The 12,974-nt window shown below is 35.7% G+C and overlaps 1 protein-coding gene across 1 annotated transcript in view; it reads left to right on the top strand.

Annotated features, from left to right (window-relative positions):
* The window catches only part of mcf2b (MCF.2 cell line derived transforming sequence b), a 28,527-nt gene extending 21,350 nt beyond the window's left edge, over window positions 1-7,177 (top strand). The window contains exons 22-26 of the mRNA XM_030154710.1: window positions 169-214; window positions 3,682-3,854; window positions 5,417-5,529; window positions 5,616-5,728; window positions 6,309-7,177. Coding sequence (XP_030010570.1) covers window positions 169-214; window positions 3,682-3,854; window positions 5,417-5,529; window positions 5,616-5,728; window positions 6,309-6,390 — 527 coding nt within the window. The 3' untranslated portion in view covers window positions 6,391-7,177. The remainder of the gene's footprint in view (window positions 1-168; window positions 215-3,681; window positions 3,855-5,416; window positions 5,530-5,615; window positions 5,729-6,308) is intronic.
* The last annotated feature ends 5,797 nt before the right edge of the window (window positions 7,178-12,974 follow it).

The raw sequence follows: 12,974 nt of genomic DNA, 5'->3' as shown, positions 1-12,974 counted from the left end.
CACATATCTGTCTTATGCATGCAAATATTTTGACAGCTTCCTTACCCCATATTCATAGAAATTTCTGCTTTTATATGTTTTACTGAGATACAGATTTAGATCAGTTGTATTTTAAATACAAAATCCCAGCAGCTGTTTCACTCAAATGGAACCTCTTGTGCTTTTCAGAGGAGACTCCTTCTCTTCCTCACTCAGATGCACCTCTCTCTGACAGGTATTTCATTCTGCATGACCTCAGTGTGACCCCCTTGTTGGTTTGTGAGCTGTAGGTGTGTGAATGGATACATTTAACATACTCCTGATTTTCGTTAAGTTAGTGATTTAAAACCTGATGAGTTAAAAGTAAGAATATTTCACCCTTTTCATAATGTTAATGAGAAAAATGCAATTCTTGATTTGTTGAAAGGTGCAGTGACTTCTTAATTGTACACATTTACGATAACAAATGTAAGTTACATGTTAAAGTTACTGATTACATTTCTGTGTGTATGTGTGTGTGTGTGGTATTATTTTCTAATCTTGTGTCATTACTCTGGAGATTTCACACTTATGAATACCGCTCTCCATGGTGCTGAAATCCAGCAGCTTTGATTTTCAGAACCATGGAGAGCTCTTTACAGTATACAGTCGCGGAAAAAATTGTTAGACCACCCTTGTTTTCTTCAATTTCTTGTTAATTTTAATGCCTGATACAATACAGGTACATTCGTTTGGACTAATATAATGATAACAACAAAAACAGCTCATAAGAGTTTAATTTCAGAGCTGATATCTATCCATTTTCCATGTTTTCTTGATAAAAAACAAAATCACTTCAGTTCTTACATCAATAGCTATGGCATTGCACTGCCAAAAACAGTGCTTTTAGGCATTCCATGTTTTCTTTTCTGTCCGTTTTAGTCACATGATACACACAGGAGTTAGTACTTGATTGCATAGCCATTGTTTTTGATGACTTTTGATGGTCTAATAATTTTTTTTGTGACTGTATTTACTCAAAATATGTAACTGTTTTTCAGAGTGTCGCTGGTTACTTATTCTAACTGCTAGTTATCAACCTTCACCTTCTGTATGACTGTCAGTGAATGATGACTGCATTTCTTTCCTTCCATGGTCATGTGTGGTCATGTTACGGTCGGTCATGAATGTGTTTGATGTTACTGACCCTGTTAGTGAGATGAGTGTTGATACCTTTGACACATAATTGTAGTTTGGTTTAGCATAAGCAGTTGACAAATTCAGTTTAGCACACGCATAAATCTGACATTGAATGTACAGTACTGTACAAAAGCCTCAGGCCAACATTAGGTTTGTAGGTTTAGTAAAATTATCATGACCACACAAATGCATTTCTAGGTCACTGTATTAACCCAGAAAGACATAGTGCTACTTTTGTGGCAGTTTGCAAATTCATTTTTCCTTATATTTAACCTTTCTTAGGTTATTTATCGTTGTTTGGTATAATATTATGCTCAGTTTTTTGCATTTTTAAGTGAAAATAAGGTATTTTCCTATATTTAATGTACTGTGATCATGTTGATGTTCATAAAAGCTCAAATTAAAGTTGATGATTATTATATCAAAAACAGAGAAAACTGAAGAAAAATTGACTTTTACAACAAAATACACCATGAACTGAACATAAACCAAGCACCTCTAGCCACTGTCATTGATCCAACTGTATGGGTTTTACTGGTGAGTCAGTGTTGTAGAAGATGACGGTGTTTTCACATTCACTACGGAGCCTCTGAACGTCCAAATGGGTCATATCTGATGACCATGAAAAGAAGACAAACTGCATTTTACACCAATTATTTACATGTATTAATAGGATTAATGAATCGACAGGTATTGAGCAGTTTAGATCAGGAGTTGATTTTGGTCACTGGTGGATGTTTGGGTCTTTATGGGTTAAGATACAATCTGGATATATGGGAAGTATGTGCAGCATTAAAAACAAAAGTTTCAAGTAAAAACCTTCATGTTTTTAACCCTTTTGCTCAGACTATTAGATTTATTGCATTCATTTTCTGATGTTTTATACCAGGTTTCATTTAACACATGTCAGATGTTTATAATTGTTTCTGCTGTTTCTTCTCATGGGGTCAGAGGTCACAATAAATAGCGACTTCATCCTTTAGAACCGATTTAGTTCAGTTTTTGTGTGTCTTTTAAGGCTGTGCACATATTTCGTGAATTTTCTTGTTGTATCTGAAAAAAAAGAATGAGAAATAAATATTTATGCTCATTTCAACCCCGTAAAAGCAACAAAGCTAAAGGTGGCCTAAGATTTTGCACAGTACTGTATAGCATAACATATGGATGGATGTGGAAATGGTCTGTCGTGGGTGTGTGTTTGTGTATATATGTATGTAGTGTGACAGTGAAAGGTTATATAATGGTTATATTTGATGATTGCATGGTAGCATGTCAGACTTCTGAGCTCGACAACTATAATGGTAGTTCACACATAACTAAAACTGATCAACACCGGCTCATGTTATTTATGTTATGTTGTTTGATTTTAACTTCTTCAGTTACTCACAACAACTTTAAGTAGATACAAAGACTGATGCTACTTAAAGTTGACAAATTGCCTGAGTATTGGTTGAATTGGTTGATACTTATAACCTGAACCCACATTTTTTGAATGGTTGGTGTATATAATACAGGTTTAGGTCCCATCGCATTTGTAAAATGTGTTTCTAATTAATTTAGATGATAGGTGGAGTTTAGCATGTTCTATTTAGGTCCACCAGTGTTACTATTATTCATTATAAATGAGACAGGACCACTAATGGGTTTCTGAATACTTGTAATTGGAATACTAATTATGTTGTAATACACTTATAAGTCATTGATAAACAAGTAGTTCTAACATCATTTCTAACACTGATTCACTCAAGTTATTGCTGCAATTTTTTGAGTATATTTTATTGGATTTCAGATCTTAGTTATCTAACGAACTTGATGTTGTCCCTTTATCAGTCAACATGTTTCATCATTCATTATTTAGTTACTACAGTTTGTATCTAGCAAAAGAAAGATTTATTGCAAAGTATAAAACACAATCCTGCCAAAGCTGTGGAATATGAATATTTTTATTTAATAAGTTGAAGTAAATTTGAACAGATATTTTAATGGTTTGCTGTTAAATTGTAGTAACTTTTTAATAAATTTCAGATGAAACTGACAGGTATAAATGCTGCTGATATAGACAAAGGAAGCTCAGTAATGAATGAGATCTGAAGTTCAATAGGAAATGTAACACTTTGTTGTCTAATATCTAATGTAGTTATGACCCATTTGTATAAGTATAGTCTTAAAGTAACGTGGGACCAGTAAGAATATGGTTCAAACTCCACCTATCTACTCCATAAAGCATGTTGAACAACACTATGAACTATCTGCAAATGCTGTTTAAAGCCTGGTATGTGTACAGGATACTATGGAATGAATGTAATAATATTTCCATATATTGCAGCAGTTTCTGATACTCTTGATTCTTTGGGATCAGATGCTGAAATATATGTGACTGTGAAATGAAGAGAATGGTTTATTAATTTACAGAATGTGGACGTTTGTTTTGTGACACCGTGGATGTTGTTGTTTTTGTTCGTTTTTCTTTTTGTTGTCATTGTTGTCGTGGTGGTGTCATGTTCCCATGGTGATGCGGTTTAGTGCATCAGAGATGTGTGTGTCGTGGGGCGGAGCATCGGTGGGAGGCTGCTCAGCGTGTCTCCCTGTTCCTCACAGCTCCTCTGCAACAAGCCACTCCCACAGGCTCAGAGGGGAGGAGTCAATACACACTAGCCCCGCCCTCTCCGACCCTGTGGTGCACTCACCTCGACGCAGTAAGTTCCTGAAACAGGCACAGACAGCGGGTCATTTATTCTAACTTCAGATTCAACCTAAATATAACCTGCAGGCACATAAACACAGTTATCCATCTTTGTGTAGATCATTAATTTTATATCTTAATTCATACTGTAGAAATAAAAAGAAAAGAAAAGTCTAGTTCGAGTGGCAATAAACTAACCATGTTATCTGGAAAAGCTTCACTAGTGCAGTTTTCTTGGCTTCATGTAGTGACATAACAGGTGACAGCATCAGTGTGGATAAAAATATTGGAACACATTGAATTCAGGTGTTTCATTACTAAGAGGAACAATATGATACGGACAAACGGACACATTTTAGACTGAGACAAGAACTTTTGTTTTAGATTTAGCATTAATTTTGTTTATTAATCTATGCTCATGAAATGCTTCAAAATGTGTGAGTTTAGATAGATAGATAGATAGATAGATAGATAGATAGATAGATAGATAGATAGATAGATAGATAGATAGATAGATAGATAGATAGATAGATAGATAGATAGATAGATAGATAGAACTTATGCCAACAATAAGTTTACCCTTATCACCTATATTTGACAACACTATGTGTGTGATTGTGTGTGTTCAGACATGTATCTAGAAGAAGAACAGAACCTACTTAACTCTTGTGCAGACAGATGGTTCCTATCTTAACAAGCTTAACCTAGTGATAACATACTGAACTACAACAGAGTACTACATAAATCCTGGTCACAAAGAACTCACTATGTAAGTACTCACTAAGAACTCACTAAGTAAGTAAATAAAATTTACTTACTTACTTACTTACTTACTTATTAACATTATTGAAGTAAAACAGATTAACCACAAGAATCCTATGTTAAAACAGTAACTACTTAATACTAAAACAATTCATCCTAAACTTCAATGTCTGAAGTAAAATATATTTCAGATAGATAGATAGATAGATAGATAGATAGATAGATAGATAGATAGATAGATAGATAGATAGATAGATAGATAGATAGATAGATAGATAGATAGATAGATAGATAGATAGATAGAAATAGAACTGTAAGGTGCAAAACAAGTCCCTAGATATTGGTATTAATATATTCATTGGCGTTTAAATTTTAAAGAATGATTTACCAAACAATTTATATATCAGTACTTATAAAATATAGACTAACAATTAGACAAAACAGCAGTGAGTTAGTTTAGGAATATGCTATATATTTTCTTGACTGTATCAAATGTTTCCAACAATGTTCAGATTCAGAGAAATGAATCATTTTGTTTCATTTGGTCACCTGTCACTGCCATCTATGTCCCCTTTACTAACATTAAGGTTATTTGATTCAGCAGAATGAATTTATTATATGATGCACCATTAAACAAGGTTTGTCTCACGTATACTTACACTTATACGTGCAGCATATGTTAAAATAAAATAAATTAAATTAAATTAAATTAACCATGTGTTTCAAAGCAGGAGCCCTGTGGTCATAGAATAATATTAGTGCTTGCAGTAGAACAGATAGTCGTCAGGTTTCTCATCTGTCCGTGTCCTGCAGGTTGGCCTGTACCCGCCCACTCGGTGGCGATCTGTGAGGGTCTGGAGGACTGGGGCGCCACAGACCTGTCCAACATCTCCGACTCAGAGGAGGAGGACCAGCCTGCACCTCTGGTGAGCTCCGCCTACATTCATTCACCACGTCACTCTGATTTACAAAGCACCGGCCCATTGTTGTCCTGGTCTGTGTCCTGGTTCAGGTGGCGGGTCGGTACCGGGTCATGGTAGAGAGCAGCATGGCCAGCACAGATGACATCATCTTCAACTGCGGTGACGTTATTCAGCTGCTGCACGAGGAGTCGTCAGGAATGTGGTAACGCTGGCTCGTTGTTTCAGAAATGTTGGTCATGGTTGATTTACACTTAGAAGCAGACGATGGAGGACAAGGAGGGTCACAAATAAGATCACAGAATTTAACAAAATTCTAACAAATTAGAAATGAAAAACACACATTCATACATGATTTTAGAATACATGTTTGTAATCTATAAATAAATAGACTACTGAAATTTCAACGTATTAATCAACACACATATTAATGCCAATAAAAAAGTAAAATTAAAAATAAGATGAAAAAGTAAAGTTTAGTAAGTTTATTCATAAAAAAAATTAATTTTAAAATAATAAATATCTGAATTAATAATATACTGTAGGTGTCATTTCTTCTTCTAGCATGTCCATTTTTAATTGCTAACACTTTTTCCTTTTCTTTTGCTCATTCATTTAGTTTCTCTTTATCCAGTTTAGAAAACAAGTTAGATATTCATTTATGCTTCAAATGTTTTAAAATAAAACCTGTATATTTATGTTTTGTGACCCATCTGGTCCTCCATAGCAGACCGATGTGAAAATGATAATGATAATATTATTGTGGTTTGTTCTTTTTTGTATAGGATGGTGAGGAATATAAGTCGTGCAGAAGAAGGGCGTGTTTTGCCTGAAGACCTGCACAGGATTCTGGGAGAGACCTGCTGAGAGCCAATCAGAACAAAGGATTTACTAACTCAGTATTTGTGATGTGTGACCATTTGTTCCCAGTTTCGTCTTTCACTTAAAGTCGACGTTCCTCCACAGGTTCACATATTGCAACAGCTTCAGCAAGAGCATGTGACTCTGGAGATGCTCAGTGGTCAGAATGAAGCACAATATCAGCGGCTTACTTTAGTCCTCTTCTAATGTGTTCACCTCAGAAAGCTGTAAACTACAGAGTAGACCTCAGAAGACTGTAAAAAAAGCCAAGCACATGTGTGGGACCTCATTTACCGAAGCCTTTTCCTTTAATATTTCAGTGTTTTCCAGCGTTAACCAGGCAAGTTCTTTGACAAGGAGCTGTAACTGAAGTCACAGATCAGGGCTTTTTCATTCATACATTCTAAATGGACTTTTGTTTCATCATTTCTATTTTCTTATGAGATATCATGTTGACAGTCAGAAATCATGTATAGAATCATGTAAAAATCATTTTCAACATATCATAACTGTCCATGTGCCAAACAGCTGAGCTAATCTTTGTGGCTTTTCTCTTCATAACACTTCCTTTCAGTCTGCTGCTGTTATATTTTTGGCTCTTCTGTGTCTCACTAAAGCCAGGTACTGTGATGTGAAGGGTACGCATCAACTGCCACATTACTGCCCCGGTAATAAACAAAAGCATACAAACAACAAGCAAAAATGCAAACACAACATTACAGCATTAGCAAACAAGTGGTGCCAGGCCCAACAAACCCCGCCCCTCACATGAATTGTGGCTTATTTTGGCATCGATCCAGCTGATGTCATCATGTCTATATGTGTGCTGATGTCAGCATATCAGCTGCCTCTATACATGTGCCAAATTTGAAGGAAATTGAAGTTAAACTGATGTTTTTATAGACATTTGAAATGTCGGCCATTATAAGTGAATGGGAGAAAAAAAAGATTTTAAAAATTCTATAAAAATTTGAACTTTGACCTACTTTTTCCAAAATGTAACCACATCTATTCTGGGTCACTGGCAATCTATAAATTGAATTTGGTATAAATTCAACCAATAGTTTTGCTGCTACAGGCATTTGAAATTTCGGCCATTATAAGTAATTGTGAAAAAAAAAAAAGATTAGAAAAATTTATTTAAAAAAATATATTTTAACCTACTTTTCCCAAAATGTAATGACATCTATTCTGGCTCACTGCCAATCTATAAATCAAAATAGTTTTGCCACTAGAGTGTTAACAAACAAACAAACTGAACCAAAAACAATACCCCTTGCATCCCCTTCGCGGGGGGGGGGGGGGATAATGGAATGCAGAGAAGCCTATGGAGGACCAGCAGATTTACACTGTTTAACTTGTTTTTTTTGACCCATTTTGGTTTACTTGCTGCTTTTTGTATTTTTGCCTGTTTATGTTTTTATAATTGTGAACATTTTTGTTTTTTTTCTGCTCAAATCAGTGCTGGATTAATGCCCCATCTACACTAATATGGATATTTTTCTAGACAGGTATTTTTCTCTTTGCAAAAATATTCACAAATTGATACAAACCCTTGTTTAAACTGAATATCATGGATAATACTAGATTTAATAATAGCGGAGGCTTGAATGCAATGACAAGTTTTAAGCTAAAGTTACTGTAATTGTTGATTTGGGTTGTCAAAGTGTATTTTTTATATTATGTAGACTTCACTGCAACACCAGGACATGTCTGGCCTGGTCTGCATTATGTAATACATTGACTTATATGATCTATACTCTCAACAATATCATTTTCTAATCTCTTCATTTTCTTTGTTCACATGGATACAAACAAACCACAGTTGTTAAAAATCTTCACTCCAGCAAGCATTTTATTAAAACCTCCATTCTTACAACCTAAAAAACTGTTTACATGTGGACACGAGGCCCAAATGTAGAGAAAAATGTCTGTTTTGGAAAATATCAGCATTAGTGTGAAAGGTCATAAAACCTAAATTATTAATTTAGCTATTTATTTTTCTCTTAAAAATGAATTTTCAAATTGATTCAGAAATTACTAAATGTATTTCGAAATCAGCAATCACAATTATTTCCTGTTTTTGTTATTTACTGATGGATTGACATTTTTTAATTTTTTCAAAATATAATTCCACTTTTTATTTTATATTTTTCTCTTGATTTATGAATATGTCACTTAATAAAATAGCTTTTAGATTTAGTGTATTGATATATGACTGAATCTGTTATTTGTTACATCATTTAATTAATCCTGTAAAAGTACTTGTGTGACTCACTTGGTCCTCCATAGAATCACTGTAATTCACTATGTCCTGGTGCAGTAACTTGAATATTTAATGTGACGATGGCCACTACAGTGCTGCAGCTGTGGGTGGGGTTGTAGGGGATTCTTAGTATACATGACCTTTTCATGGAAGATAATGTGTCTTACCAGGAAAAAAAACACTTTGCAGTTATATTTATAAATCTTGCTCATATTTAGGTCAATATAACTGAGTGATTGTTAAAGGTTTTAATCCAACTGTGCTTTTCCTGCTAAAACTGAAAACATCTTCTGTGAAAAAGTCTGTCTGTTGAAGTGTCTACTAACTGTGAACAGTAACTCAGTGTTCATCACACTGTGTGGCCTCAAATACATGCTTCAAATCAAATCCAAGTGGCTCAAAAATGGATTAGTTTCCCCATTTGTTACTGCTGCTACTCCAGTAATAATGTAAAAATGTGTTATATTTGTGTGCTGTCACATTTTCTGCCTCCCTGTTGAAGCTGTAATTAGAGGTACCACCAGGGTGCAACATGCTGTGTATTTTTGCAAATCTGCAGCAGCTCTGCATGAACTAATCACTTTGGAACAGCTTTTTGTTTGTTTTGTCTTTTTTTTTTTTTTTTTTTTTTTTTTTTGCTGCACAGCAATTTTGCACCAAAATGGGAACAATTGAAAGTAAATGTAAATAGAGTACAGTAGATTAGAACCAATTGCCACTTAAACAAATACAGTGACAGTGGGGATTGCCTTATTCAGTGTTAAAATAAAAGCCAAGAAGTAAAATTAAACCTGAGGCAGAGTCTTCGAGGGGGAGATATTCCAAACTGCCTGGTTTTAAAACTGCCCAGTCTGATTCCTCTATGATGTAAAAACGAGCCTGTAAAACAGCTATGAAATGTGATCAAAAGAGCGAAAAGTGGTTTGAGATCACTGCCACTTTGCCTCCATCAGTTCTGTACATTCACTTTAAGAGCAAAATCAGACACAGTCGACAGCTGTGAATATGTAAACATGTGAATATTACAGCTTAACGTCTGTTTTAGTCTCAGTGTTAACGCTCCTTTGGATCATCTTACGTTGATGTTTAGCTGCAGAATTTGCTGTATTTCAGGCCGTACAAATCTACTTACTGAATAAATACTAACCAAACATGAATAGAAATTAATTTTATAGTGATTTATAAATCGAATAATGCAATTGGACAGCATAAAAAAAATGTATCCACTGCTGCATCAACGCTGGCTTTACTGTAATGTCAGAATTTACTGTATGCTATATGATATGTTTTCCACTGACGCTGGTGTTTGCTGCTTTTGCTCATTTGCACTTTTTTGATATTTTCAGTCATTGTTAAGGCTTAAATGTATAATAATGCATAATGTATATGATTATTTTCCCAAATATAAGCACAGGATTAGTTTGATTCAAATTGACTGGTCTGATTTATTTCCTTTGCTCCTGGTTGATTTACTGACCATGACAGAACCACAGTACTCTTCACACCTGTTTTTTCCTCATCAGTTCTCATTTACTGCGTGAATTTGATAGATTACTTTCACATCAGAATCCTTTGTTAGATGAATTTCATTAGATAGATTTTTTCTGATTACTTAGATATCTGCTTTGAAAGAACACTCAAAACTCTGCACTTAAAGATCAACAAAACATTTGACATCTCTTGTAAAAATCAAGTGATTTTACTCAGCCTTGTCAGTACCATGATAAGTTGGTGATATTACATTAATACAGTAGATGAAAAGCAATATTTGAACAAGTGCATGAAGCAGCAACTGCACTAATGATATAAACACCTACACTTTTCACTTATGAAGTACATTTTTATCTACGGACATGTTATGTATTGATGCCAAAACAGTCATTTCTCAAGGTCTTGAAGGAGTTTCATGAGAGGCATTAGCTTTTGCAAGAGGTGTGTAATGTTTGGTGTAATGTTAGGCAATAAAAAAAAAACAAAAAACAAATAAAAACATGTATGCACTGTATGTAATGTGCATTCACTTCAGAACATTAGGTAACAGTAAATGCTTTGGCTATAATGATGATGCTAATGGTGTCAGAGATAGTGCTTCAACAATAATTTTTAGTGTTTAAGCATAGAGAAAACCTGAAATAAGGGCTATCTTCATTTGTCTTTGGCAGTTAAATGGTAAAATGGTAAATGAACTGCACTTATATAGTATATTTTCCACACCTTCATAGTGCCCAAAGTGCTTTACAAAGCCTCACATACATCCATTCACACACACATTCGTACACCAATAATGAGTTTCAATGGATGTAAATATTAAGTTAAAACTATATGTACACACTCCATAAAGTATATTACACTCTTGAGAAATGTCTCATTATGACATATATTTTAATATTTATATATACATATGCTCAAGAGGTATTTTATGTTTGCAATAAACTTGAATTCTTATATATCCAGCGGATGTACCAGTGTGATAACTATCACCTCATATGAAGAAGAAGAGTCTTCATTGGTCAGTAGGTTCACTCACCTAAACATGCACCACACACTGAAATTTGTCCTCTGCCTTTAACCCATCACTTGATCATCCATCACACACACTGCATGCAAGGAGCAGTGGCCATATCCGGTGCCTGGGGAGCAAATGGGGGGGGGTGTTCAATGCCTTGCTCAAGGCCACATCAGCCAATAAGTCTCCGCCAGTTCAGGGAATTGAACCAGCGACCCTTTGGTCATAACCCAACTCTCCAGCTGTCAGCCACCTAGATGCAACAAATGTCATCATCACCCTCAATGAAGGAGAACATTTGTGATATGAACGGCCTGGACAAAAAAAGTCCATCAGTCCATTATTTAATTAGTGCAGTGATTAATATATTTCAGCTGCAGTAAGTATGTTAACCGATGCGGCAGTGTGAGGGAGCTGTAGTGACCCCCCCTCACTAATCAGATGTCAGTGGGTGGGGCACTCACATGGAGGCGTGTCTATGTGAGTGCAGGCCAGGTGCAGATGATTGGCCTGATCAGACCAGACCATGCAGCCCAAAGGGGGGGGGGGGGGGGGGGGGGGGGGGTTAGCAGGGGAAGGAAATAATTAAATGTGTCACAAGGGGTGCATTGTTCAGGGATAGTTTATTATATGGAATACAAAGGCTGAAATTTAAGTTTATTTTTGTAGATAGATGTGAGTGAGGTGCATATTTTTAAAACTTAAAGTTAATCTACGCTGAGTTCACCTGTGGTTGGGAGGTTAGTGGTGTGTGCCAGACCTATTTAAAGGGGTCTGGCGCCCTATGAGTTGTTTTTCATTTTTCCTGGTGTCTGTGGGGGGTGAACATATTGCCTGTTTGTTTGGGTTTTTTTGTTTTTTTTAGTGTGTGAAAATTGTAAGTGAAGTATTTTTCTTGCTACTGATGGCTTTTATTTGACTCAGGCGCTATGGCTATCCAGCTAAAGTAAGAAGACCAGCAAATTCTTATGAGCAGCATCTCATTTCAGTCAGTTTGATACACAACATAAAGACTGGACTGGGTTTCTATGGAGAAAGGTCATGTGGTCTGATGAGTCCAGACTGACCCTGTTTAAGAGTGATGAAGAGAGGTGGATGAAGGGATTACCCATCATGCCTAGCACCTATAGTACAAATCTGTGGGGGCAGTGTTATAATCTGGGGTTGCTTCAGTTGGTCAGGTCTAGAATGAGCAGCTTTGTGTTTTTCCAAAAAAAAATGATGGAAATAATCGCTGTGGTATTGCATAAGCTTATCAAAATGCCAATCAAAGCTAAGGCAGTCTAAGGAAATATTAGAGTTGGACTTTTTTTTTTTCAGGTCAGGCTGTGTAGTACATTTCCCCATGGGCAATCACTCCAGGAACACAACCATAGTCAGCATCAATCTCAACACCATTAGCTTCAAATCAGGGTGACAACCATCAACTGTGAGTTACTATTGTTGCCTTGTAACCCTCACAGCTTACGTTCCAGGTAGGTGTTAGTGTATTTACGAGGCGGACACACGCGAACTTTCATTCCATAGCTTTTTACTGCCATGCTTCACTTCATAACACAATGGTGCCCATGCGCAAACCAGGTAACCTGGTCTCTACGGTGTTCACAGAAGTACAAAAACTTCAGTACCCATAACATCATACAATTATTATATGGTCAATACACCGCAGTAGGTATCATATTATTTTTCTTCCTCACAATTGCATTTCACCAGAGTGTGTTAGTACATTTTGCTTGCCAGTTTTGATCTAAATCCACCACATGCAGCTTGATAACTGAAACTGAGAGCACCTGTGTTTGTGTGCAGTAAAGTTACAGA

The sequence above is a fragment of the Sphaeramia orbicularis genome, chromosome 14 (assembly GCF_902148855.1).
Source record: "Sphaeramia orbicularis chromosome 14, fSphaOr1.1, whole genome shotgun sequence".
Lineage (NCBI taxonomy): Eukaryota > Metazoa > Chordata > Actinopteri > Kurtiformes > Apogonidae > Sphaeramia > Sphaeramia orbicularis.
Note: the sequence above shows the minus strand (reverse complement) of the source record. Positions and strands in the feature narration are given on the sequence as shown.